Consider the following 27,791-nt stretch of genomic DNA (forward strand, 5'->3'; position numbering starts at 1 on the left):
AGGAGGAGGAGGAGGAGGAGGAGGAAGGCGCCGCCGCCGCCGCCATTACAGGCCCAGGCCCAACCCGGCCCGGCGGCCCCGGGGCCGCCCCTCAGAGCGGAGATGGCGCCTCCGCCCGCCCCCCCCGGCCCGGCCCCCCCGCGCCGCTCCGGTAAGGAAAGGAAAGAAACCCCCTCCCCTCCTCCCAGCCCCCTCCCCAAATCCAACCCCCCCTCTTCCCCCCCCCCCCCCACCCCAAAGCACGGCCCACACCCCCACCGGGAGGGGAACAATGGGGCGGCCCCACCCCCAGAGCACAGCGGGACGGGGGGGCGGGGGGGCACCGGGATCCCAGTGCTGGTAATGGGCGGGGGGCGCAGGAATCCAATGGCCGGTAATGGCGGGGGGGGGGCACCGCGATCCCAGTGCTGGTAATTGGGGGCGGAGGGGGGGGGCACAAGAGTCCCATTGCTGGTAACGAGGGGGGAGGTGGGGGGGGGTCAGGGATCCCAGTGCTGGTAATGGGGGGAGGGGGCTCTGGGTTCCTTCTGTTAATAGGGGAGGGGGCCACGGGACCCCCATGTGTAGGAAAGGGGGCACCGCATATTGGGGGGGTGGGGGGTGGGGGGGGGCTTCGGGATCACCATAAATAGAGGAAGGGGCTCCACATATGGGGGGGGCTTTGGGATCATAAATAGAGGAAGGGGCTCCACATATGGGGGGGGGGTTGGGATCACCATAAATAGAGGAAGGGGCTCCACATATGGGGGGGGGGTTGGGATCACCATAAATAGAGGAAGGGGCTCCACATATGAGGGGGAGTTGGGATCACCATAAATAGAGGAAGGGGCTCCACGTATCGGGGGGGGCTTTGGGATCATAAATAGAGGAGGGGGCTTTGGGATCACCATAAGTAGAGGAGGGGGCTTCACATTTGGGGGGGGGCTTTGGGATCATAAATAGAGGAGGGGGCTTTGGGATCACCGTAAGTAGAGGAGGGGGCTTCACATTTGGGGGGGGGCTTTGGGATCATAAATAGAGGAGGGGGCTTTGGGATCACCGTAAGTAGAGGAAGGGGCTCCACATATAGGGGGGGGGGGCTTTGGGACCATAAATAGAGAAGGGGGCTTTGGGATCACCATAAATAGAGGAGGGGGCTCCACATATTGGGGGGGGGGGGGCTTTGGGATCATAAATAGAGGAGGGGGCTTTGGGATCACCATAAGTAGAGGAGGGGGCTCCACATATTGGGGGGGGCTTTGGGATCATAAATAGAGGAGGGGGCTTTGGGATCACCATAAGTAGAGGAGGGGGCTTCACATTTGGGGGGGGGGGCTTTGGGATCATAAATAGAGGAGGGGGCTTTGGGATCACCGTAAGTAGAGGAGGGGGCTTCACATTTTGGTGGGGGGCTTTGGGATCATAAATAGAGGAGGGGGCTTTGGGATCACCATAAGTAGAGGAGGGGGCTTCACATTTGGGGGGGGGCTTTGGGACCATAAATAGAGGAGGGGGCTTTGGGATCACCATAAGTAGAGGAGGGGGCTTCACATTTTGGTGGGGGGCTTTGGGACCATAAATAGAGGAGGGGGCTCCACATATTTGGGGGGGTGCAGCTTTAACAGGAGGGGGGGGGAAGATAGGGGAGGGGGCTGCTGATATAGTGGAGGGGGCTGTGGGTTCCTTCTGTTAATAGGGGAGGGGGCCACGGGACCCCCATGTGTAGGGGAGGGGGAAACGTCTGTTAATAGGGGAATGGGGGGTGGGGGGGCACAAGGACCCCTCCTTCATACGGGGGTGGCACTGGGGATCCCTTCTTAGTTGGGGAGGGGGCAATGGGACCACCCCCCCACCTCCCTGAGGGAGTTCCCAATAATAGGGGAGGGGGCCACCGGGACCCCCTCCTCCCGTATGAAAGGAGACCCTCGTTTTGGAGTCCCCCCCCCAGATTCTATGGTGCAACGTTTTGGGGTTCCCCCAATTCTTTTGGAGCTCTACGATGGGGGACCCCAAATCCTATGGAGTGTTGTTATGGGGTCCCCCCCCAAATCCTATGGGGCGTTGTGGTGGGGGTCCCCCAAAATCCTGTGCTGGGGGTCACCCTACATTCTTTGGAACTCTTAGTGTGAGACTCTCCCCCCTCCCCCCCCCCAAATCCTATGGTGGGGGTCCCCCTAAATCCTACGGGGGGTCTATGATTGGACCCCCCCCCCAAATCCTATGGTGGGGGTCCCTCTAAATTCTATTGGGGTCTATGATTGGACCCCCCTCCCCCAAATCCTATGGTGGGGGTCCCTCTAAATTCTATGGGGCTCTATGGCAGGGGTCCCCCTAAATCCTATAGGGGTCTATGATTGGACCCCCCCCGTAAATCCTGTGGTGGGGGTCCCTCTAAATCCTCTGGGGGTCTATGATTGGACCCCCCCCTAAATCCTATGGTGGAGGTCCCCCTAAATCCTATGGGGCTCTGTGGTGGGGGTCCTCCTAAATCCTATGGGGGTCTATGATTGGACCCCCCCCTAAATCCTATGGTGGAGGTCCCCCTAAATCCTATGGGGCTTTCTGGCAGGCCTCCACCTAAATCCTGTGGGGGGGGTCCCCCTAAATCCTATGGGGCTTTATGTTGGGGACCCCCCCCGAAATCCTGTGGTGGGGGTCCTCCTAAATCCTATGGGGGTCTATGATTGGACCCCCCCCTAAATCCTATGGTAGAGGTCCCCCTAAATCCTATGGGACTTTATGGTGGGGACCCCCCCTAAATCCTATGGTGGGGGTCCCTCTAAATCCTCTGGGGGTCTATGATTGGCCCCCCCAAAATCCTATGGTGGGGGTCCCCCTAAATCCTATGGGGCTTTATGGTGGGGACCCCCCCCTAAATCCTGTGGTGGAGGTCCCCTAAATCCTATGGGGCTTTATGGTGGGGACCCCCCCGAAATCCTGTGGTGGGGGTCCTCCTAAATCCTATGGGGGTCTATGATTGGACCCCCCCTAAATCCTATGGTGGAGGTCCCCCTAAATCCTATGGGGCTTTCTGGCAGGCCTCCCCTAAATCCTGTGGGGGGGGGTCCCCCTAAATCCTATGGGGCTTTATGTTGGGGACCCTCCCCTAAATCCTGTGGTGGGGGTCCTCCTAAATCCTCTGGGGGTCTATGATTGGACCCACCCCTAAATCCTGTGGTGGAGGTCCCCCTAAATCCTATGGGACTTTATGGTGGGGACCCCCCCTAAATCCTGTGGTGGGGGTCCTCCTAAATCCTACGGGGGTCTATGATTGGACCCCCCCCTAAATCCTTTGGTGGGGGTCTCCCTAAATCCTATGGGACTTTATGGTGGGGACCCCCCCCTAAATCCTGTGGTGGGGGTCCCTCTAAATCCTCTGGGGGTCTATGATTGGACCCCCCCCTAAATCCTATGGTGGAGGTCCTCCTAAATCCTATGGGGCTTTATGGTGGGGACCCCCCCCCGAAATCCTGTGGTGGGGGTCCTCCTAAATCCTATGGGGGTATATGATTGGCCCCCCCTAAATCCTATGGTGGGGGTCCCCCTAAATCCTATGGGGCTTTATGGTGGGGACCCCCCCCGAAATCCTGTGGTGGGGGTCCTCCTAAATCCTATGGGGGTCTATGATTGGACCCCCCCCTAAATCCTTTGGTGGGGGTCCCCCTAAATCCTATGGGGCTTTATGGTGGGGACCCCCCCGAAATCCTGTGGTGGGGGTCCTCCTAAATTCTACGGGGGTCTATGATTGGACCCCCCCCTAAATCCTATGGTGGGGGTCCCCCTAAATCCTATGGGGCTTTATGGTGGGGACCCCCCCCCAAAATCCTGTGGTGGGGGTCCTCCTAAATCCTATGGGGCTTTCTGGCAGGCCTCCCCTAAATCCTGTGGGGGGGGTCCCCCTAAATCCTATGGGGCCCTATGATGGGGACCCCCCCCCTAAATTCTATGGTGGGGATCCTCCTAAATCCTACGGGGGTCTATGATTGGACCCCCCCCCTAAATCCTATGGTGGAGGTCTCCCTAAATCCTATGGGGCTTTCTGGCAGGCCTCCCCGAAGTCCTGTGGTGGGGGTCCCCCTAAATCCTATGGGGCTTTATGGTGGGGACCCCCCCTAAATCCTATGGTGGGGGTCCCTCTAGATCCTCTGGGGGTCTATGATTGGACCCCCCTCCCCCGAAATCCTGTGGTGGGGGTCCCCCTAAATCCTATGGGGCCCTATGATGGGGACCCCCCCCTAAATTCTATGGTGGGGATCCTCCTAAATCATACGGGACCCTATGATTGGATCCCCACCCCTAAATCCTGTGGTGGAGACCCTCCAAATCCTACAGCAGGCTTCATTCCGGGGTTCCCCCCCATAACGACGGGGAATTTGAGGCCGCTGAAGGGATCGCAGCACTTCGGTGCCAAAAAACCTTCTTTTGGGGTTTTTTTTTTTAGCCCCCGTGCCTCCCCCAGCCGCCGCTGCCCTCCGACAGAGGAAGGAGCGGATTGGGGCCGATTCCATCGCGCCGCCCCACAGCGATGGACTTTGCCCCACATCAACCCGTTCCCATCCATTTCCCAATCTTTGAACAGAGAAATCACCTCTGGGGTTTCCTCCCGATTTTTTGGGGGCCGTTTCGGCCTTTCTGTCGTTTGGGAATTGTGGGGTGAGGGGTGAAGGGTCGCGATTCAGCCCCGTGGGGCATCGGGAGAGCGGAGAGGGCTGTGAGAAACGGTCCTATGGGGTCATATGGGAACCCAATAGGTGACCCTAATTGCCTTTGTGTCCTATGGGGTCATTCCTGATCCCAATGCATGAAGGCAGTTCCTTTTGTGTCCTATGGGATCATATGGGAACCCAACAGGTGACCCCATTTACCTTTGTGTCCTATGGGGTCATATGGGAACCCAACAGGTGACCCCAATTGCCTTTGTGTCCTATGGGGTCATTCCTGATCCCAATGCATGAAGGCAGTTCCTTTTGTGTCCTATGGGATCATATGGGAACCCAACAGGTGACCCCATTTACCTTTGTGTCCTATAGGGTCATATGGGAACCCAATGCATGACCCCAATTACCTTTGTGTCCTATGGGGTCATATGGGAACCCAACAGGTGACCCCATTTACCTTTGTGTCCTATGGGGTCATAAGGGAACCCAATAGGTGACCCCATTTACCTTTGTGTCCTATGGGATCATATGGGAACCCAATAGGTGACCATTTACCTCCTTGTGTCCTATGGGGTCATAAGGGAACCCAATAGGTGACCCTAATTGCCTTTGTGTCCTATGGGGTCATTCCTGATCCCAATGCATGAAGGCAGTTCCTTTTGTGTCCTATGGGGTCATAAGGGAACCCAACAGGTGATGCCAATAACCTTTGTGTCCTATGGGGTCATATGGGAACCCAACAGGTGACCCCAATTGCCTTTGTGTCCTATGGGATCATATGGGAACCCAACAGGTGACCCCATTTACCTTTGTGTTGTATGGGATCATGTGGGAACCCAGCAGGTGACCCCAATTACCTTTGTGTCCTATGGGGTCATATGGGAACCCAACAGGTGACCCTAATTGCCTTTGTGTCCTATGGGGTCATATGGGAACCCAACAGGTGACCCCAATTACCTTTGTGTTCTATGGGGTCATATGGGAACCCAGCAGGTGACCCCAATTACCTTTGTGTCCTATGGGGTCATATGGGAACCCAACAGGTGACCCCATTTACCTTTGTGTCCTATGGGGTCATTCTTGATCCCAATACATGAAGGCAGTTGTCCTATGGGGTCATATGGGAACCCAACATGAAGATGAGTGTGTCCTATGGGGTCATTCCTGAACCCCACAGGTGAAAATGAGGCCCTTTTGTGTCCTATGGGGTCATTCCTGAACCCCAACAGGTGAAATTGAGGCCCTTTTGTGTCCTGTGGGATCATACGGGAACCCAACAGGTGAAATTGAGGCCCTTTTGTGTCCTATGGGGTCATTCCTGAACCCAGCAGGTGAAATTGAGGCCCTTTTGTGTCCTGTGGGATCATACGGGAACCCAACAGGTGAAATTGAGGCCCTTTTGTGTCCTATGGGGTCATTCCTGAACCCAGCTGATGAAATTGAGGCCCTTTTGTGTCCTATGGGGTCATTCCTGAACCCGGCAGGTGAAATTGAGGCCCTTTTGTGTCCTATGGGGTCATTCCTGAACCCGGCAGGTGAAATTGAGGCCCTTTTGTGTCCTATGGGGTCATTCCTGAACCCGGCAGGTGAAAATGAGGCCCTTTTGTGTCCTATGGGGTCATTCCTGAACCCAGCTGATGAAATTGAGGCCCTTTTGTGTCCTATGGGGTCATTCCTGAACCCAATATGAAGACCGTTGTCCTATGGGGTCATTCCTGAACCCGGCAGGTGAAATTGAGGCCCTTTTGTGTCCTATGGGGTCATTCCTGAACCCAGCATATGAAATTGAGGCCCGTTTGTGTCCTATGGGGTCATTCCTGAACCCGGCAGGTGAAATTGAGGCCCTTTTGTGTCCTATGGGGTCATTCCTGAACCCGGCAGGTGTGAAATTGAGGCCCTTTTGTGTCCTATGGGGTCATTCCTGAACCCGGCAGGTGAAAATGAGGCCCTTTTGTGTCCTATGGGGTCATTCCTGAACCCAGCTGATGAAATTGAGGCCCTTTTGTGTCCTATGGGGTCATATGGGAACCCGGCAGGTGAAATTGAGGCCCTTTTGTGTCCTATGGGGTCATTCCTGAACCCAATAGGTGAAATTGAGGCCCGTTTGTGTCCTATGGGGTCATTCCTGAACCCGGCAGGTGAAATTGAGGCCCTTTTGTGTCCTATGGGGTCATTCCTGAACCCGGCAGGTGAAAATGAGGCCCTTTTGTGTCTTATGGGATCATTCCTGAACCCGGCAGGTGAAATTGAGGCCCTTTTGTGTCTTATGGGGTCATTCCTGAACCCAATATGAAGACCGTTGTCCTATGGGGTCATTCCTGAGCCCCACAGGAGAAATTGAGGCCCTTTTGTGTCCTATGGGGTCATTCCTGAACCCAGCAGGTGAAATTGAGGCCCTTTTGTGTCCTATGGGGTCATTCCTGAACCCAGCAGGTGAAATTGAGGCCCTTTGTGTCCTATGGGGTCATTCCTGAACCCAACAGGTGAAATTGAGGCCCTTTTGTGTCCTATGGGGTCATTCCTGAACCCTGCAGGTAAAATTGAGGCCCTTTTGTGTCCTATGGGGTCATTCCTGAACCCGGCAGGTGAAATTGAGGCCCTTTTGTGTCCTATGGGGTCATTCCTGAACCCGGCAGGTGAAATTGAGGCCCTTTTGTGTCCTATGGGGTCATTCCTGAACCCAACAGGTGAAATTGAGGCCCTTTTGTGTCCTATGGGGTCATTCCTGAACCCGGCAGGTGAAAATGAGGCCCTTTTGTGTCCTATGGGGTCATTCCTGAACCCTGCAGGTGAAATTGAGGCCCTTTTGTGTCCTATGGGGTCATTCCTGAACCAGCAGGTGAAAAGGCCCTTTTGTGTCCTATGGGGTCATTCCTGAACCCTGCAGGTGAAATTGAGGCCCTTTGTGTCCTATGGGGTCATTTGAACCCAGCAGGTGAAATTGAGGCCCTTTTGTGTCCTATGGGGTCATTCCTGAACCCAATATGAAGACCGTTGTCCTATGGGGTCATTCCTGAACCCAGCAGGTGAAAATGAGGCCATTTTGTGTCCTATGGGGTCATTCCTGAACCCAACAGGTGAAATTGAGGCCCTTTTGTGTCCTGTGGGATCATACGGGAACCCCACAGGTGAAATTGAGGCCCTTTTGTGTCCTATGGGGTCATTCCTGAACCCGGCAGGTGACACAGAGACAATTCCTGCTGCCTTCTATGGGATCACGCATTCTCCCCCTGCGCTCTCATTAGATCTCCAGCTTAATTAGACTTAAAACAGCTCTGTAATAATCCTGGGAGATTCGCCTTCAGGAGAAGTTGGAGGTGGGAAGTAATGGGAAGGTGGAAGAAGTTTGGGAACAAAGTGGGAATGGTCGCCTTTTGATGGAGATGGAGAAGAGGTTGGACGTGAAGTTGGAGGACAGAGTTGGGAGAAGCTTTGGGAAAGGGGCGAAGTTGGGAAGGAAAAGGTCGGGAAAGAAACGGGAAAGGGGGAAATCCTGAGAAGGGCTTCATCCGCTGGGGGAATGGGAGAAGAGTTTGGGAAAGGGGAATTTGGGAAATCTTTGGGGAAAGGGAAATGTTGGGACAGGAGATGGGGAGGAGGAGCTGCTGGGGGAGTTGGAGTGGGTGAAGTTGGAGAGGGAGATGTTGGGGAGGAAAAAGTTGGGAATGAAATGGGAAAGAAGGAAATCTTGGGAGCTGCTTCACCCGTTGAGCGGAGAAGGGAAATGTTGGGAAAAGGGGAAAAATAATCTGTTGGAGAGGGTTGGAGAGGACAGAGAGGTTGGAGATGGGAAACGGTAGGAAATCGTTGGGAATAATTGGGAAAGAAAATCAGAAGGACGATCCCTTGAAGAAGATGAAGAGGTTGGACACAAAGTCGGGGAAGAAGTTGGACAAAAATGCAAAGTTGGTGAGGAGAAATAATGGGAAAACGTTGGGAAAGGGGGAAAAAAATAAAATAAAATGGGAAGGAAAAGTTTGGGAAAGAAATGGGAAAGAAGGAAATCCGGAGAGGGGCTTCGTCCGTTGGGGAAATTGGAGAAATTGGAGAATGGAAATGTGGGGAAAAGGGAAAAGATGGGAAAGAAAAGGAGAAAATCAGGGGTTGGGAAGGTTGGAGGAGACGAAGAGGTGGGAGAGGAGATGGGATGTGAAAACGAAGTCGGAGAAACGATGGGAAAAACTTGGAGTCGGGAAGGGAAGTGTCAGGAAAGAGGAAAATGGGGCAAGAAAAATGTTAGAAAAAGGGAAACTGAGGAAAAGTTGGGAGAAGAACTAAAAAAAAAAAAAGCAACTGAACAATGGGGGAATTTCCCATCCTTGGAGGATTTTGTGTTGTGAGGCTGAGAGTGGAGATGCTGCTTAATTGCTTGTGGTGTTAATTGTTGTTAATTGGAGGTCTGTTGTGACGTGAGCGGATGGGGGAAAAATGGGGCCAGAAATCCTTTTTTTTTTTTTTTTTTTTTAGCTGAAAATGGGGTAAAAAATCCCATTTTTTGGATAAGAGTGGGGCAGAAAATTGCATTTTGGGGTGAAAATGAGGTGAAAGACCCCGTTTTGGGTGGCAAGAGACCAAAACCCCTCTTTTTGTGGTGGAAACGTGGCACGAGGCGCCGTTTTGGTGTGAAAATCGATGAGAAAATCTCGTTTTGGATGAAAATTATGCGAAGAATCCAGATTTGGGGTGAAAATGGGCAGAAAACCTCCATTTTTGGTGGAAATCAGGCAGAAAACCCCCATTTTTTGAGGTGAAAATCGGGTGGGGAAGTCGCGTTTTGGAATGAAAGCGGGTCAAGAAATCCCATTTTTGAGCGAAAGCGATGTGAAGAATTCCAGTTCGGGGCGAAAATGAAGCGAAAGCCCCCATTTTTGTGGTGGAAACCCCAATTTTTTAATTGGCGTGGAGGCAGGAGGGGCCGTCTGGGGAGCAAATGGTGTGGAAAATCCTATTTTTGGGGCGATGGCAGAGTAGGAATCTTCATTTTAGGGCGGTTCTGGGATGGGGGATGCTATTTGGGGGGTGAAAATGGGGTAGAAAACCCCATTTTGGGGTGGGGATGGGGCAGGAGAAGGCGGTTTGGGGCTAAAACAGGGCGAGAAACAGCATCGTTGGATGAGAAACAGGTCGCAGGTCCCATTTTGGGGTGAAAAGCAACAAAAAAAACGCGCTTTAGGATAAAAGTGGGTGTGGAGTGGGGGGGGGGGGGGGGGGAGAAAGAAGTGTATTTTGGGGTAAAAATGGTGTTTCCCAGTCGGGCACCTGGAGGGCTGGGATCTGCCTGCGCTCCTCCTTCCCGGCGGTCAATGAGTAACTCCTGACTCAGGGCTTTGAGGCTGAAAGCGAAAGCGCCGGCGCTGCGCCGGGACGAGACGCCGAGCTGTGAGTCCAGGGGTGCCCGGGGTTGGGGTTGGGGTGGATTTTGGGGGAGGTGGGGGGGTCCGGGGTTGGTCGCCTCCTCCCCCATCCCAGTGCTGCGACGGCTTGGAAAAAACCCCATCCCGACATCCATCAGGGTGATCCGTATTGATAAAATTCCCTTTTTGGGTTGTTTTCACCCCAGTTTGGAGCTCCGGAAGAACGGTCTGCTTTTCAACCCATGAGATTTGTTTGTTTTATTTTATATTTTATAATTTTATATTTTATTTTATATTTTATTTCTCCCAGTTCTTGATGAGGTTTCGGGGGCGGTCACCCGTTTGGGGCGTGTTTTTGGGATTATTGCTGGTTTTGTGCAAACAAACCCCAAACGGGACGGAAAGGATGGGAAAATCTGCGCCTGGCACCGTTCCACCAATTCCTCAGATGAGAAAAAGGGTTGGTTTGGGGGTGGGTTGTTTTTTTTTCTCCCCCCTCCCCCCCAAAAATAAAACACAGGAACGTCCACCTGGGAGCTGCCCACCTGCTGCACCCCGTGCGTCTGCAAGCGGACCCCATTTGGGGCAGGGGGAAAACCCCAATTTTTGGGGACTTTCTGCACTTTGGGTGGAGGATGATTGAAGGCCAGAAGGAAAACGGCCCTAAAAGCTGTGGTTTTGGGGACAGAATGTCCTGAAAGTTGTTTTTTTTTTTTTCTTTTGCGGGGGGGTGGGGGTGGAAAATGGCCGTAGAAGGTTGAGGTTTTGAGGAGGGGAAGATGGCCCTAAAAGCTGAGGTATGGAACGGGAAGGTGATCCTAAAACTTTGTATGGGGTGAAAAATGGCCTTAAAATTCGGGTGTTCGGAGGCAAAATGCCCTAAAAGTTGTGGGTTGGTGTTTCTTTTTGTTTGTTTGTTTGTTTTTGTGGTGGAAAATGGCCGTACAAGTTGGGGTTTGAGGGGAAAAATGGGCTTAGAAGCTGAGGTATGGATGGGAAGATGGTCCTAAAAGTTACATACGGGGAGGAAAATGACCCTAAAAGTTGGGTTTGGGGAAGGAAAACGGCCCTAAAGTTGGAGTGTGAGGGGAAAATTGCCCTAAAACTTGGGGTTTGAGGGGGAAGTGGCCCTAAAAGTTGGGATTTGGGGGCAAAATATCCTAAAAGTTGTTTTTTTGAGGAGGGAAAATGGCCCTAAAAATTGGGGCTTGGGGGAAAATGATCCTAAAAATTGGGGCTTTTGGGAGGAAAGTGGCTCTAGAAGTTGGATTTTGGCCCTACAAATTGGGGTGAAATAGTTAGGATTTGGGAAAAACGCTGGCGCTGAGGTAGGAGCTGCGTTCCTTTGGAAATTAAGCGATGAGTAATTGCCAAAAGCTGATTAAGGGGCATCATTTGCATCGCAGCGCTGTGTTCCGGGGCGGATCTCTCACGTTTTGGGGCAAATCCTTTGTGTTTTGGGGCAGATCTCTCGCTTTTCGGTACAGCGCCGTTCCCATCCCGCAGCGCCCTGTGCCACTGAGGGGGCAGAATTGAGTCTGTCCGCTTCCCACCGTTGATTTTGGGTGAAAAGCGAAGGAAAATGAGTCATTTGGCGTTGCTTCGCTGATGTGCGAAGTTATGGGGTGGAACGATGTCCATTTTCAGCCCCATTCGCATCCCACAGCCCCACATTCAGATATTATTGCAGAATTACGACAATATTCAGCACAGTTGTGGCAGAATCGTGCCCATTTTCTGCCCAGTTCCCACCCTGTAGCCCCTTATTCAGATATTACTGCAGAATTGTGCCTATTTTCAGTGCATTTATGGCAGAATTATGGCAGAATGATTCCAATTTTCAGCCCAGTTCCCACCCTGTAGCCCCTTATTCAGAAATTACTGCAGAATTGTGCCTATTTTCAGTGCATTTATGGCAGAATTATGGCAGAATTATTCCAATTTTCAGCCCAGTTCCCACCCTGTAGCCCCTTATTCAGAAATTACTGCAGAATTGTGCCCATTTTCAGTGCATTTATGGCAGAATTATGGTAGAATGATGCCAATTTTCAGCCCAGTTCCCACCCTGTAGCCCCTTATTCAGAAATTACTGCAGAATTGTGCCTATTTTCAGTGCATTTATGGCAGAATTATGGCAGAATTATTCCAATTTTCAGCCCAGTTCCCACCCTGTAGCCCCTTATTCAGAAATTACTGCAGAATTGTGCCCATTTTCAGTGCATTTATGGCAGAATTATGGTAGAATGATGCCAATTTTCAGCCCAGTTCCCATCCCGCAGCCCATACTCAAATAGTACTGCAGAATTGTGCCCATTTTCAGTGCATTTATGGCAGAATTATGGCAGAATTGTTCCCATTTTCAGCCCAGTTTCCTCCCGCAGCCCCGTATTCAGATGTTACTGCAGAATTGTGCCCATTTTCAGTGCATTTATGGCAGAATTATGGCAGAATTGTTCCCATTTTCAGCCCAGTTTCCTCCCGCAGCCCCATATTCAGATATTACTGCAGAATTGTGCCCATTTTCAGTGCATTGATGGCAAAATTATGGCAGAATTGTTCCCATTTTCAGCCCAGTTCCCATCCTGCAGCCCCATACTCCAAATATTACTGCAGAATGGTGCCCATTTTCAGTGCATTTATGGCAGAATTAGGGCAGAATCATCTCCATTTTCAGCCCAATTCCCTCCTGCAGCCCCATATTCAGATGTTACTGCAGAATGGTGCCCATTTTCAGTGCACTGATGGCAGAATTATGGCAGAATTGTGCCCATTTTCAGCCTAGTTCCCACCCTGCATCCCCATACTCCAAATATTACTGCAGAATTGTGCCCATTTTCAGTGCATTTATGGCAGAACTATGGCAAAATTGTGCCCATTTTCAGCCCAATTCTCACCCTGTAGCCCCTTATTCAGAAATTACTGCAGAATTGTGCCCATTTTCAGCACAGTTGTGGCAGAATTGTGCCCATTTTCAGCCCAGTTCCCATCCCGCAGCCCCATACTCAAATATTACTGCAGAATGGTGCCCATTTTCAGTGCACTGATGGCAGAATTATGGCAGAATTGTGCCCATTTTCAGCCTAGTTCCCACCCTGCATCCCCATACTCCAAATATTACTGCAGAATTGTGCCCATTTTCAGTGCATTGATGGCAGAACTATGGCAAAATTGTGCCCATTTTCAGCCCAATTCTCACCCTGTAGCCCCTTATTCCGAAATTACTGCAGAATTGTGCCCATTTTCAGCACAGTTGTGGCAGAATTGTGCCCATTTTCAGCCCAGTTCCCATCCCGCAGCCCCATACTCAAATATTACTGCAGAATGGTGCTCATTTTCAGTGCATTTATGGCAGAATTATTGCACAATCATCTCCATTTTCAGCCCAATTCCCTCCCGTAGCCCCGTATTCAGATGTTACTGCAGAATTGTGCCCATTTTCAGTGCATTGATTGCAAAATTATGGCAGAATTGTGCCCATTTTCAGCCCAATTCCCTCCCGCAGCCCCGTATTCAGATATTACTGCAGAATTGTGCCCATTTTCAGTGCATTTATGGCAGAATTATTGCAGAATCATTTCCATTTTCAGCCCAATTCCCTCCCGCAGCCCCATATTCAGATATTACTGCAGAATTGTGCCCATTTTCAGTGCATTTATGGCAGAATTATTGCAGAATCATCTCCATATTCAGCCCAATTCCCTCCCGCAGCCCCGTATTCAGATGTTACTGCAGAACTGTGCCCATTTTCAGCACAGTTGTGACATCACCCCTCCTGTCCTGCAGTTGTGACTCTCCTTTCTCTCCCACAGGGGCCCCTCTCGGCCGCCCGACCTCAGCCCCTCGCCGGCCCTGAGCTGCCCCACGGCCATGGGGACGCCGGCGTTGTCGTGAGCCCCTCCGCCAACCGCCCATCCCCGCTGCCACCGATCCTCTGGGCAGGGCTTGGGACAGGATGTGCGGACGACGATGATGATGGCGAGGAAGCAAGATGCCCGCATCCCCACCTACAACATTAGCGTGGTGGGTTTATCCGGGACGGAGAAGGAGAAGGGGCAGTGCGGCGTGGGGAAGTCGTGTCTCTGCAACCGCTTCGTGCGGCCGAGCGCCGACGAGTTCCACCTGGACCACACGTCTGTCCTCAGCACCAGCGACTTCGGGGGGCGGGTGGTCAACAACGACCACTTCCTCTACTGGGGGGAGGTGGTGCGGTCGCTGGAGGAGTGCGCGGAATGCCGGGCCCACGTGGTGGAGCAGACGGAGTTCATCGACGACCAAACCTTCCAGCCGCACCGCAGCACCGCGCTGCAGCCCTACATCAAACGCGCCGCGGCCACCAAGCTGGCCTCGGCCGAGAAGCTGATGTACTTCTGCACCGACCAGCTGGGCTTGGAGCAGGACTTTGAGCAGAAACAGATGCCGGACGGGAAGCTGTTGGTGGACGGCTTCCTGCTCTGCATCGACGTCAGCAGGGGGATGAACCGCAATTTCGACGAGCAGCTGAAATTCGTCTCCAACCTCTACAACCAGTTGGCCAAGACCAAGAAGCCCATCGTGGTGGTGCTGACCAAGTGCGACGAAGGCGTGGAGCGCTACATCCGCGACGCGCACGCCTTCGCCCTCAGCAAGAAGAACCTGCAGGTGGTGGAGACGTCGGCTCGCTCCAACGTCAACGTGGATCTGGCCTTCAGCACGTTGGTGCAGCTGGTGGACAAGAGCCGAGGGAAGACCAAAATCATCCCCTACTTCGAGGCGCTGAAGCAGCAGAGCCAGCAGATCGCGGCCGCCAAGGACAAATACGAGTGGTTGGTGAGCCGCGTCGTCAAGAGCCACAACGAGACGTGGGCCGCCGTCAGCCGCAAGATGCAGCCGGCGCCGGAGTACCAGGACTACGTGTACCTGGAGGGCACTCCCAAGGCCAAGAAGCTCTTCCTGCAGCACGTCCAGCGCCTGAAGCAGGAGCACATCGAGCGCAGGAGGCGGGCGTACCTCGCGCTGCTCCCGCAGGCGTTGGACGCCCTCGTCCCCAACCTGGATGAGATCGACCACCTGAGCTGCGCCAAGGCCCGGCGGCTGTTGGAGGGGAAGGGGGATTTCTCCAAGTGGTTCGTGATCCTGGAGGAGACCCCGTGGGATGCCACGAGCCACATCGACAGCGCCGACACCGAGCGCATCCCCTTCGACGTGATGGAGACGCCGGCGGCCGAGCAGCTCTACGAGGCCCACCTGGAGCGGCTGAGGAACGAGCGGAAGCGCGCCGAGATGCGGAGGGCTTTCCAGGAGAACCTGGAGGCGTCGCCCTTCGTGACGCCCGGCAAGCCCTGGGAGGAGGCACGCAGCTTCATCATGAACGAGGACTTCTACATGTGGCTGGAGGAGCCGGTCTACATGGACATCTACGGCAAGCACCAGAAGCGCATCATCGAGAGGGCCAAGGAGGAGTTCCAGGAGCTGCTCCTGGAATACTCGGAGCTCTTCTACGAGCTGGAGCTGGACGCCAAGCCCAGCAAGGAGAAGATGGGGGTGATCCAGGAGGTGCTGGGCGAGGAGCAGCGCTTCAAGGCCCTGCAGAAGCTGCAGGCGGAGCGCGACGCTCTCATCCTGAAGCACATCCACTTCGTCTACCACCCGACCAAGGAGACGTGCCCCAGCTGCCCGCTCTGCGTCGACTCGCGCGTCGAGCAGCTCCTGGGCTCCCGCACCGCCCGCCCGGCCGAGCGCAACCAGAAGAACTTCCTCTCGGACCCCAACGTCGACCGCATCAACCTGGTGATCCTGGGCAAGGACGGCCTGGCCCGCGAGTTGGCCAACGAGATCCGGGCGCTGTGCACCAACGACGACAAGTACGTCATCGAGGGCAAAATGTATGAGCTGTCGCTGCGGCCCATCGAGGGCAACGTGCGGCTGCCCGTCAACGCCTTCCAGACGCCCACCTTCCAGCCCCACGGCTGCCTCTGCCTCTACAACTCCAAGGAATCGCTCTCCTACGTGGTGGAGAGCATCGAGAAGAGCGCGGCGGGACGGAGGGAGAACCACCCGGCCCACCTCCCGCTCACCCTGATGCTGGTCAACAAGCGCGGCGACGCAGGGGGCGAGACGCTGCACAGCCTGGTGCAGCAGGGCCAGCAGATCGCCGGCAAGCTGCAGTGCGTCTTCCTCGACCCCGCCGCTGCCGGCATCGCCTACGGGCGCAGCGTCAACGAGAAGCAGATCAGCCAGGTGCTGAAGGGGCTGCTGGACTCCAAGAGGAACCTCAGCCTCATCTCGGCGCCCTCGGGCCTCAAGGAACTGGCGGACGTGGAGCTGCGCGTGGCCATGTGCTTCATGTGCGGCGACGCGGCGGGCGCCGACGAGCTGCTGGCGCCCATCCTGCAGTCCCCGCTGTGCCGCCCGGCGCCGTGCGGCAGCTCCGTGCTGCTGGAGCTGTGCCTGGGGCAGCAGCGGCGGCGCGTGGAGCTCCTGCTGCTCTCCTACCACGCGGCCTTCGGCGTGCGCAAGAGCCGCCTGGTGCACGGCTACGTCGTCTTCTACGCGGCCAAGCGACGCGCCTCGCTGGCCATGCTGCGCGCCTTCCTCTGCGAGGTGCAGGACGTCGTCCCCGTCCAGCTGGTGGCCTTCATCGACGGCTCCGCGGACGTCCTGGAGAGCGACGTCAGCCGCGAGCAGGTGGCCGAGGGCGAGGAGATCGCTCAGGAGATCGACGGCAAGTTCGCCGCCGTGGCGTGCGGGCAGACGCAGCCCAAACTGGACAGCTTCCACGCCTTCTTCAAGGAAGCGCTGGAGAAGAAGACGCTGGTGGAGGCCATGCACATGTACGACCACGCGGCCGAGGCGTGCGGGGCGGAGGAGGCAGCGGGATCGCCGCGCGCCGCCTCGCCGCAGTGCAACTCCCACCCGCCCGACTCGGAGGAGGACGCGGAACCGTCGCCCTACGGCTTCTGCCGGGACGACGCGGCGTTGCCCAAGGAGCACTCGAAGCTCTCGGTCGAGCTGGAGGGGAACGACGGGCTGGCCTTCATCTCGGTGGTCAGCGCCTTCGAGAGCAAGCTGAACAGCAAAGTGCCTCCGCCGGTGAAGCCGAAGCCGCCGGTGCCCTTCGAGCTGGGCAAAGGGGATCTCTCCTACCTGGAGCAGGGCCAGAGGAAATCGGTGTCGTGCGGCAGCTGGCCGCCCGCCGACGCCTTCGACCCTTCGGATTACGCCGAGCCGCTGGACGCCGTGCTGAAGCCCAAGAGCGAAGAGGAGAACATCTACTCGGTGCCCCACGACAGCACCCAGGGGAAGATCATCACCATCCGCAACATCAACAAGAGTCAGCCCAACGGCGGCGCCAACAACGGCTCCGACAGCGAGGCTGACAGCAGCTCCCTGGAGCGCGGCGGCCGCAAGCTGTCGCTCCTCGCCAAACCCGCGCTCTATCGGACGCGCTGCGCCCGGCTCGGCCGCTTCGCCACCTACCGCAGCAGCTTCGGGGTGGGCAGCGACGACGAGCTGGGACCCATCAGGAAAAAGGAGGAGGATCAGAGCTCGCAGGGCTACAAGGGAGACAACGCTGTCATCCCCTACGAGACGGCCGACGGGGAGGATCCGCGGAGGAGGAACATCCTGCGCAGCCTCCGGCGGACCACCAAGGTGAGGCGGTGCTTTTTGGGGCCGTTTCCGGCTGTTTGCTGATTTATGGGGATCTGGGGGGGATTCTGGCGGTGCCACGAGCAGCCCCGTCTCCTCTGTTCCCAAATCCATCTCCCACGTTCCCGCCGCGTGTGTTGGATTCTGGCGACTCGATGGTTGCAGAGAGTTAGGAAAGTCTTTCCTAATTAGCCCTGAGCCACAATTAGCTGAAGGGTGGATGTGCCAAAACGGTGTAAATTCACTGAGCTTTGGGGTTCTAGTGGGGAGTCGTGGGGGGAGCTGAGGGATCCCATCACTGTTCCTAATGGGATCCCACAGTCATTCCCACTGGGATCCCACATTCATTCCGTATTGGATCCCACATTCACTCCCAGTGGGATCCCATCACCGTTCCCACTGGGATCCCACATTCATTCCCAAATGGATCCCATCACCATTCCTGCTGGGATCCCACATTCGTTCCCACTGGGATCCCATCACCGTTCCCGCTGGGATCCCACATTCATTCCCACTGGGATCCCATCACCGTTCCCACTGGGATCCCACATTCATTCCCAAATGGATCCCATCACTGTTCCCAGTGGGATCCCATCACCGTTCCCAGGGGGATCCCACATTCATTCCCACTAGGATCCCACATTCATTCCCTGTTGGATCCCATCACTGTTCCCACTGGGATCCCACATTCATTCCCTAATGGATCCCATCACCATTCCCAACGGGATCCCACATTCATTCCCAAATGGATCCCATCACCGTTCCCACTGGGATCCCACATCCATTCCCACTGGGATCCCATCACCATTCCCACTGGGATCCCACATTCATTCCCACTGGGATCCCATCACCATTCCTGCTGGGATCCCACATTCATTCCCAGTAGGATCCCACATTCATTCCCTAATGGATCCCATCACCATTCCCACTGGGATCCCACATTCATTCCCTAATGGATCCCATCACCATTCCTGCTGGGATCCCACATTCATTCCCACATGGATCCCATCACCATTCCCACTGGGATCCCACATTCATTCCCAAATGGATCCCATCACCGTTCCTACTGGGATCCCACATTCATTCCCTAATGGATCCCATCACCATTCCCACTGGGATCCCACATTCATTCCCAAATGGATCCCATCACTGTTCCCAGTGGGACCCCACATCCGTTCCCAGTGGGATCCCACATTCATTCCCAGTTGGATCCCACATCCGTTCCCACTGGGATCCCATCGTCATTCCCACTGGGATTCCACATTCGTTCCCACTGGGATCCCACATTCATTCCCAAATGGATCCCATCACCATTCCCACTGGGATCCCACATTCATTCCCAAATGGATCCCACATTCATTCCCTGTTGGATCCCATCACCATTCCTACTGGGATCCCACATTCATTCCCTAATGGATCCCATCACCATTCCTGCTGGGATCCCACATTCATTCCCAAATGGATCCCATCACCATTCTTACTGGGATCCCACATTCATTCCCTAATGGATCCCATCACCATTCCCGCCAGGATCCCACATTCATTCCCTATTGGATCCCATCACCGTTCCCACTGGGATCCCACATTCATTCCCACTGGGATCCCATCACTGTTCCCACTGGGATTCCACATTCATTCCCAAATGGATCCCATCACCGTTCCCAGTGGGATCCCACATTCATTCCCACTGGGATCCCATCACTGTTCCCACATGGATCCCACATTCATTCTCCAATGGATCCCATCACTGTTCCCACTGGGATCCCACATTCATTCCCAAATGGATCCCATCACCATTCCCACTGGGATCCCACATTCATTCCCAAATGGATCCCATCACCATTCCTGCTGGGATCCCACATTCATTCCCACATGGATCCCATCACCATTCCTGCTGGGATCCCACATTCCGTCCCACTGGGATCCCATCGCCATCTCAGCTCCCTTTGCAGTTTGTTTTTGGGTCACAACGATGGCATTTTGGGGCACTCACGCCAATTTCCCCCCTGCTTTTTTTCCCACGTTTATCCCATTTTTGGTCATTTGTTTCCCCACCTCTCAGCAATCTCCAAAGAGCATTTTTCCAACCAGGAGCTGAGGCCAGAAATGTGATTTTAGGAGAAAAAAGAAACAACAGAACAGCGCCGTTTCTTTTCCACCGGCTGCGAGCAAACGTAGCTCCAAAATCGTGAGATTTCCACTCAAAAAATTGAGCTCCTGTGGGGAACCAAAACCCACAAACGTCTCCCGTTGGATTTTGGCCGGTTTTCCCCAAAAACCTGGAGAAATCCCTGCGGGTTTCGGGGGGAAAAAGGGTAAATGTAGGAAATGTGGTATTTTGAGTGATAATCACATAAAGGGGTGGGAAAAACAAAATGTTCCAGTTAATATTTTTTTGTATCGTGATTAATGATCACCTTTTTTTTTTCTATCGTGATTAATGATCACAACTTTTTTTTTCATATCGTGATTAATGATCACAACCTTTTTTTTGTATCGTGATTAATGATCACAACCTTTTTTTGTATCGTGATTAATGAACACTTTTTTTTTTCATATCGTGATTAATGATCACATCTTTTTTTTTCTATCGTGATTAATGATCACAACCTTTTTTTTTATCGCCATTAATGATCACATCTTTTTTTTTCATATCGTCATTAATGATCACAACTTTTTTTGTATCATCATTAATGATCACAACCTTTTTTTTGTATCGTCATTAATGATCACAACCTTTTTTTTTTCATATCGTGATTAATGATCATCTTTTTTTTTGTATCGTGATTAATGATCACAACTTTTTTTTTATCGTCATTAATGATCACAACTTTTTTTTTATATCGTGATTAATGATCACAACTTTTTTTTTTCGTATCGTGATTAATGATCACAACCTTTTTTTTTTTGTATCGTGATTAATGATCACAACCTTTTTTTGTATCGTTATTAATGATCACAACCTTTTTTTTATCGTGATTAATGATCACAACCTTTTTTTTTTGTATCGTGATTAATGACCACAACCTTTTTTTTGTATCGTGATTAATGATCACCATTTTTTTTTATTGTGATTAATGATCGCAACTTTTTTTTTGTATCGTGATTAATGATCACAATCTTTTTTTTTATCGTGATTAATGATCACAACTTTTTTTATATCGTGATTAATGATCACAACCTTTTTTTTGTATCGTCATTAATGATCACCTTTTTTTTTCATATCGTGATTAATGACCACAACCTTTTTTTTTTTGTATCGTCATTAATGATCACAACCTTTTTTTTTATCGTCATTAATGATCACAACTTTTTTTTTTCGTATCGTCATTAATGATCAGAATCTTTTTTTTTGTATCGTGATTAATGATCACAACCTTTTTTTTTATCGTGATTAATGATCACAACCTTTTTTATATCGTGATTAATGACCACAACCTTTTTTTTTATCGTGATTAATGATCACAACTTTTTTTTTATATCGTGATTAATGATCACAACCTTTTTTTTTTTTCATATCGTGATTAATGATCGCAACCTTTTTTTTTTTTTATTGTATCGTGATTAATGACCACAATTCACCGCCACGTCGTAATAGTTGACTGCAATAATTCCCAATCCCGCCATCATTTATCATCACGATAACTCGTTATCACGTAGCCGTTCGTTATGGTACCAATGCTGTGATTCTGCCGCTAATTAACCTTCGCGTCATCGTCATCCCTCGCATGCTGCTTAATTCCCCCTTCGCAATCCATCGTCACGTCGCGATTCCTCGCCACCCTGTCGCGACAGCTCATCGTCACGACGCGACCGTTTGCCTGGCTAATTAACAGCAACCCGTAATTAACGCTTGAGACGATCGCCCTTGCTCTCCCGCACGGAACGCCGCTCCCGCTTCTCCCACAGGATCCCCCTCCTCCCCCCAGCTCTCCCTGCACGTTTTGGGCTGAAAAGCGGCGATTTCGGGGCTCCCGTAACGCCGCTCTCTGTCTCCCCCCACCTCCCCAGAAACCAAAGCCCAAACCTCGGCCGTCGCTCACCAAACCCATGTGGGAGAGCAGCTACTTCGGGGTGCCCCTCAGCAGCGTCGTCACCGCCGAGAAGCCCATCCCCATCTTCATCGAGCGCTGCATCGAATACATCGAGGCCACGGGTGAGCGTTGGCCCCGCGGCCCCAACTTTTTTGGGGGGCGTTTTGGGTTGGGGGAGCGATGCTGGGGGGCAAAGACCCCCACGTTCCCAGCTCCACGTGCGGAACTTCAAACTCTGCCGCCTTCTGCGCCACGGCCGCGTTCCATTTCCTGGCATTGCTCACTTGTTTTGTTCTTACCTTTTTTCCTGCACATCCCCTTCGCTATTTCCCTTTTCTTTTGCCTAAATTTACCATTTTCTTATTCTTTGCATTCTGTTGGCTCCTTTTCCCCCAAACTCAACATCTTTTGCCCCGACTTCTCCTCCTTTTCCCCCAAATTCAACATCCTTTGCCCCAACTTCTCCTCTTTTCCCCCAAATTCAACACCTTTTGCCCCAACTTCTCCTCTTTTCCCCCAAACTCAACATCCTTTGCCCCAACTTCTCCTCTTTTCCCCCAAACTCAACATCCTTTGCCCCAACTTCTCCTCTTTTCCCCCAAACTCAACACCTTTTGCCCCAACTTCTCCTCTTTTTCCCCCAAACTCAACACCTTTTGCCCCAACTTCTCATCTTTCCCCATACTCAACTTATTTTGCCCCAACTTCTCCTCTTTTCCCCCAAACTCAACACCTTTTGCCCCAACTTCTCCTCTTTTCCCCCAAACTCAACATCTTTTGCCCCAACTTCTCCTCCTTTTCCCCCAAATTCAACACCTTTTGCCCCAACTTCTCCTCTTTTCCCCCAAACTCAACACCTTTTGCCCCAACTTCTCCTCTTTTCCCCCAAACTCAACATCCTTTGCCCCAACTTCTCCTCTTTTCCCCCAAACTCAACACCTTTTGCCCCAACTTCTCCTCTTTTCCCCCAAACTCAACACCTTTTGCCCCAACTTCTCCTCTTTTCCCCCAAACTCAACATCCTTTGCCCCAACTTCTCCTCCTTTTCCCCCAAACTCAACTCCTTTTGCCCCAACTTCTCCTCTTTTCCCCCAAACTCAACATCCTTTGCCCCAACTTCTCCTCTTTTCCCCCAAACTCAACATCCTTTGCCCCAACTTCTCCTCTTTTCCCCCAAACTCAACATCCTTTGCCCCAACTTCTCCTTTTTCCCCCCAAACTCAACATCCTTTGCCCCAACTTCTCCTCTTTTCCCCCAAACTCAACATCCTTTGCCCCAACTTCTCCTCTTTTTCCCCCAAACTCAACACCTTTTGCCCCAACTTTTCCTCTTTTCCCCCAATCTCAACATCCTTTCCTCTTTTTCCCCCAAACTCAACATCCTTTGCCCCAACTTCTCCTCTTTTCCCCCAAACTCAACACCTTTTGCCCCAACTTCTCCTCTTTTCCCCAAACTCAACATCCTTTGCCCCAACTTCTCCTCCTTTTCCCCAAATTCAACATCCTTTGCCCCAACTTCTCCTCTTTTCCCCCAAATTCAACACCTTTTGCCCCAACTTCTCCTCTTTTCCCCAAACTCAACATCCTTTGCCCCAACTTCTCCTCTTTTCCCCCAAACTCAACACCTTTTGCCCCAACTTCTCCTCTTTTCCCCCAAACTCAACATCCTTTGCCCCAACTTCTCCTCTTTTCCCCCAAACTCAACATCCTTTGCCCCAACTTCTCCTCTTTTCCCCCAAACTCAACATCCTTTGCCCCAACTTCTCCTCTTTTCCCCCAAATTCAACTTCTTTTTCCCCAACTTCTCCTTTTTTCACCCAAACTCAACACCTTTTGCCCCAACTTCTCCTCTTTTCCCCAAACTCAACATCTTTTGCCCCAACTTCTCCTCTTTTCCCCCAAACTCAACATCCTTTGCCCCAACTTCTCCTCTTTCCCCCAAACTCAACATCCTTTGCCCCAACTTCTCCTCTTTTCCCCCAAACTCAACATCCTTTGCCCCAACTTCTCCTCCTTTTCCCCCAAACTCAACACCTTTTGCCCCAACTTCTCCTCTTTTCCCCCAAACTCAACATCCTTTGCCCCAACTTCTCCTCTTTTCCCCCAAACTCAACATCCTTTGCCCCAACTTCTCCTCTTTTCCCCCAAACTCAACATCCTTTGCCCCAACTTCTCCTCTTTTCCCCCAAACTCAACATCCTTTGCCCCAACTTCTCCTCTTTTCCCCCAAACTCAACATCCTTTGCCCCAACTTCTCCTCTTTTCCCCCAAACTCAACATCCTTTGCCCCAACTTCTCTCTTTTCCCCAAATTCAACACCTTTTGCCCCAACTTCTCCTCTTTTCCCCCAAACTCAACACCTTTTGCCCCAACTTCTCCTCTTTTCCCCCAAATTCAACCTCTTTTGCCCCAACTTCTCCTCTTTTCCCCCAAATTCAACATCTTTTGCCCCAACTTCTCCTCTTTTCCCCCAAACTCAACACCTTTTGCCCCAACTTCTCCTCTTTTCCCCCAAACTCAACATCCTTTGCCCCAACTTCTCCTCTTTTCCCCCAAACTCAACATCCTTTTCCCCAACTTCTCCTCTTTTCCCCCAAACTCAACATCCTTTGCCCCAACTTCTCCTCTTTTCCCCCAAACTCAACACCTTTTGCCCCAACTTCTCCTCCTTTTCCCCCAAACTCAACATCTTTTGCCCCAACTTCTCCTCCTTTTCCCCCAAACTCAACATCTTGTGCCCCAACTTCTCTTTTTCCCCAAATTCAACACCTTTTGCCCCAACTTCTCTTCTTTTCCCCCAAACTCAACATCCTTTGCCCCAACTTCTCCTCTTTTCCCCCAAATTCACCAACTTTTGCCCCAACTTCTCCTCCTTTTCCCCCAAACTCAACCTCTTTTGCCCCGAGTTCTCCTCTTTTTCCTTTCAATACAGCTCTTTTTGCCCCAAATTTTCCCCTCTTTTTGCTCCAGGGCTCAGCACCGAGGGCATCTACCGCGTGAGCGGCAACAAGTCTGAGATGGAGAGCCTGCAGCGGCAGTTTGACCAGGGTAAAGCACCCCAAAACAGGGGCTACCCCTCCCCTCCCACCCCATTTCCCACCCCTGGGGAGCCGTGCTGTAACCGTGGGCCCCTCTCCCCACAGACCACAGCCTGGACCTGGCCGAGAAGGATTTCACCGTCAACACGGTGGCCGGGGCCATGAAGAGCTTCTTCTCCGAGCTGCCTGAGCCCTTGGTGCCCTACAGCATGCAGGTGGAGCTGGTGGAAGCCCACAGTGAGTAGGGGTGGTAGGGGAGGGGGCCAGGACCCCAAATCCCTGCTCTGGGTGGGGAGGGGTTCCGTACCCCCACGTTGCGGTGGGTCGTGGCGTCACATCTCCGTTGTCGTAGAATTGTAGGATGGTTGGGTTTGGAGGGGATCTTCAAGGGCACGGGGCCATGGGATCCTGTGATGGGTGGGTTGGGGGACCTTTAGGATCACAGAACCATGTGGTTGGGTTGGTGGGGACCTTTAGGATCACGGAAGCATGGGATCCTACAATGATTGGGTTGGGGGGACCTTTAGGATCACGGAACCATGGGATCCTGTGATGGGTGGGTTGGGGGGACCTTTAGGATCACGGAAGCATGGGATCCTACAATGATTGGGTTGGAAGGGACCTTTAGGATCATGGAAGCATGGGATCCTACAATGATTGGGTTGGAGGGGACCTTTATGATCACAGAACCATGGGATCCTGCAGTGGTTGGGTTGGAGGGGACCTTTAGGATCACGGAAGCATGGGATCCTACAATGATTGGGTTGGAAGGGATCTTTAGGATCACAGAACCATGGGATCCTGCAGTGGTTGGGTTGGAGGGGACCTTTAGGATCATGGAAGCATGGGATCCTACAATGATTGGGTTGGGGGGACCTTTAGGATCACAGAACCATGGGATCCTGCAGTGTTTGGGTTGGAAGCGCCCTTTAGGATCACAGAACCATGGGATCCTACAATGATTGGGTTGGGGGGACCTTTATGATCACGGAACCATGGGATCCTCCAGTGATTGGGTTGGAGGGAACCTTTAGGATCACTGAACCATGGGATCCTACAGTGGTTGGGTTGGGGGGGACCTTTAGGATCACAGAACCATGAGATCCTACAATGATTGGGTTGGGGGGACCTTTAGGATCACGGAAGCATGGGATCCTACAATGATTGGGTTGGAAGGGACCTTTAGGATCATGGAAGCATGGGATCCTACAATGATTGGGTTGGAGGGGACCTTTATGATCACAGAACCATGGGATCCTGCAGTGGTTGGGTTGGAGGGGACCTTTATGATCATGGAAGCATGGGATCCTACAATGATTGGGTTGGGGGGACCTTTAGGATCACGGAAGCATGGGATCCTACAATGATTGGGTTGGAAGGGATCTTTAGGATCACAGAACCATGGGATCCTGCAGTGGTTGGGTTGGAGGGGACCTTTATGATCATGGAAGCATGGGATCCTACAATGATTGGGTTGGGGGACCTTTATGATCACAGAACCAAGGGATCCTGCAGTGGTTGGGTTGGAGGGGACCTTTAGGGTCACGGAAGCATGGGATCCTACAATGATTGGGTTGGAAGGGATCTTTAGGATCACAGAACCATGGGATCCTGCAGTGGTTGGGTTGGAGGGGACCTTTAGGATCATGGAAGCATGGGATCCTACAATGATTGGGTTGGGGGGACCTTTAGGATCACAGAACCATGGGATCCTGTGATGGGTGGGTTGGGGGGACCTTTAGGATCACGGAAGCATGGGATCCTACAATGATTGGGTTGGGGGGACCTTTAGGATCACAGAAGCATGGGATCCTGCAGTGGTTGGGGTTGGGGGACCTTTAGGATCACAGAACCATGAGATCCTACAATGATTGGGTTGGGGGGACCTTTAGGATCACGGAAGCATGGGATCCTACAATGATTGGGTTGGAAGGGACCTTTAGGATCATGGAAGCATGGGATCCTACAATGATTGGGTTGGAGGGGACCTTTATGATCACAGAACCATGGGATCCTGCAGTGGTTGGGTTGGGGGGACCTTTAGGATCACGGAAGCATGGGATCCTACAATGATTGGGTTGGAAGGGATCTTTAGGATCACAGAACCATGGGATCCTGCAGTGGTTGGGTTGGAGGGGACCTTTAGGATCATGGAAGCATGGGATCCTACAATGATTGGGTTGGGGGGACCTTTATGATCACAGAACCAAGGGATCCTGCAGTGGTTGGGTTGGAGGGGACCTTTAGGGTCACGGAAGCATGGGATCCTACAATGATTGGGTTGGAAGGGATCTTTAGGATCACAGAACCATGGGATCCTGCAGTGGTTGGGTTGGAGGGGACCTTAAGGGTCATAGAACCATGGGATCCTACAATGGTTGGGTTGGGGGGACCTTTAGGATCACAGAACCATGGGATCCTGTGATGGGTGGGTTGGGGGGACCTTTAGGATCACGGAAGCATGGGATCCTACAATGATTGGGTTGGGGGGACCTTTAGGATCACGGAAGCATGGGATCCTGCAGTGGTTGGGTTGGGGGGACCTTTAGGATCACAGAACCATGGGATCCTACAATGATTGGGTTGGGGGGACCTTTAGGTTCACAGAACCATGAGATCCTGCAGTGATTGGGTTGGGGGGACCTTTAGGATCACAGAAGCATGGGATCCTGCAGTGGTTGGGTTGGGGGGACCTTTAGGATCACAGAACCATGTGGTTGGGTTGGAGGGGACCTTTAGGATCACGGAAGCATGGGATCCTACAATGATTGGGTTGGAAGAGACCTTTAAGATCACAGAACCATGAGATCCTACAATGATTGGGCTGGGGGGGACTTTTAGGATCACGGAAGCATGGGATCCTACAATGATTGGGTTGGGGGGAACCTGAGCATCCCAAACCCCACAGACCGGGGGCAGGGGGTCCCACTGCGACTCCTCACATCCCTCAAATCTCCCCTCTCATCTCCGGACAGAAATCAACGACCGGGAGCAGAAGCTCCACGCGCTGAAGGAGGTGCTGCGCAAGTTCCCCAAGGAGAACTATGAGGTCTTCAAATACGTCATCGGGCACTTGAACAAGTAGGTTTTGGGGTTCCCCCT

The 27,791-nt window shown here is 52.6% G+C and overlaps 1 protein-coding gene across 1 annotated transcript; it reads left to right on the top strand.

Moving 5' to 3' along the window:
• Positions 1-27,791, top strand: ARHGAP35 (Rho GTPase activating protein 35). Its single transcript, XM_085215422.1, has 6 exons — positions 1-151; positions 13,801-17,620; positions 21,629-21,773; positions 24,622-24,699; positions 24,795-24,926; positions 27,665-27,791. Exons 2-6 carry the CDS (start codon positions 13,958-13,960, stop codon positions 27,772-27,774), a joined length of 4,128 nt encoding a protein of 1,375 aa, XP_085071548.1. The 5' UTR covers positions 1-151; positions 13,801-13,957; the 3' UTR covers positions 27,775-27,791.

This window comes from Meleagris gallopavo, unplaced genomic scaffold (genome assembly GCF_905368555.1).
Source record: "Meleagris gallopavo unplaced genomic scaffold, MGAL_WU_HG_1.1 scaffold_33, whole genome shotgun sequence".
Taxonomy (NCBI): domain Eukaryota; kingdom Metazoa; phylum Chordata; class Aves; order Galliformes; family Phasianidae; genus Meleagris; species Meleagris gallopavo.

Excerpts from the sequence above, each read along its gene's own strand:
- ARHGAP35 (XM_085215422.1), top strand. The coding sequence starts at position 13,958 with ATGATGATGGCGAGGAAGCAAGATGCCCGCATCCCCACCTACAACATT. Across the intron at positions 21,774-24,621 it reads CGAATACATCGAGGCCACGG|GGCTCAGCACCGAGGGCATC; the intron begins GTGAGCGTTGGC and ends TTTTTGCTCCAG. Across the intron at positions 24,927-27,664 it reads GGAGCTGGTGGAAGCCCACA|AAATCAACGACCGGGAGCAG; the intron begins GTGAGTAGGGGT and ends ATCTCCGGACAG.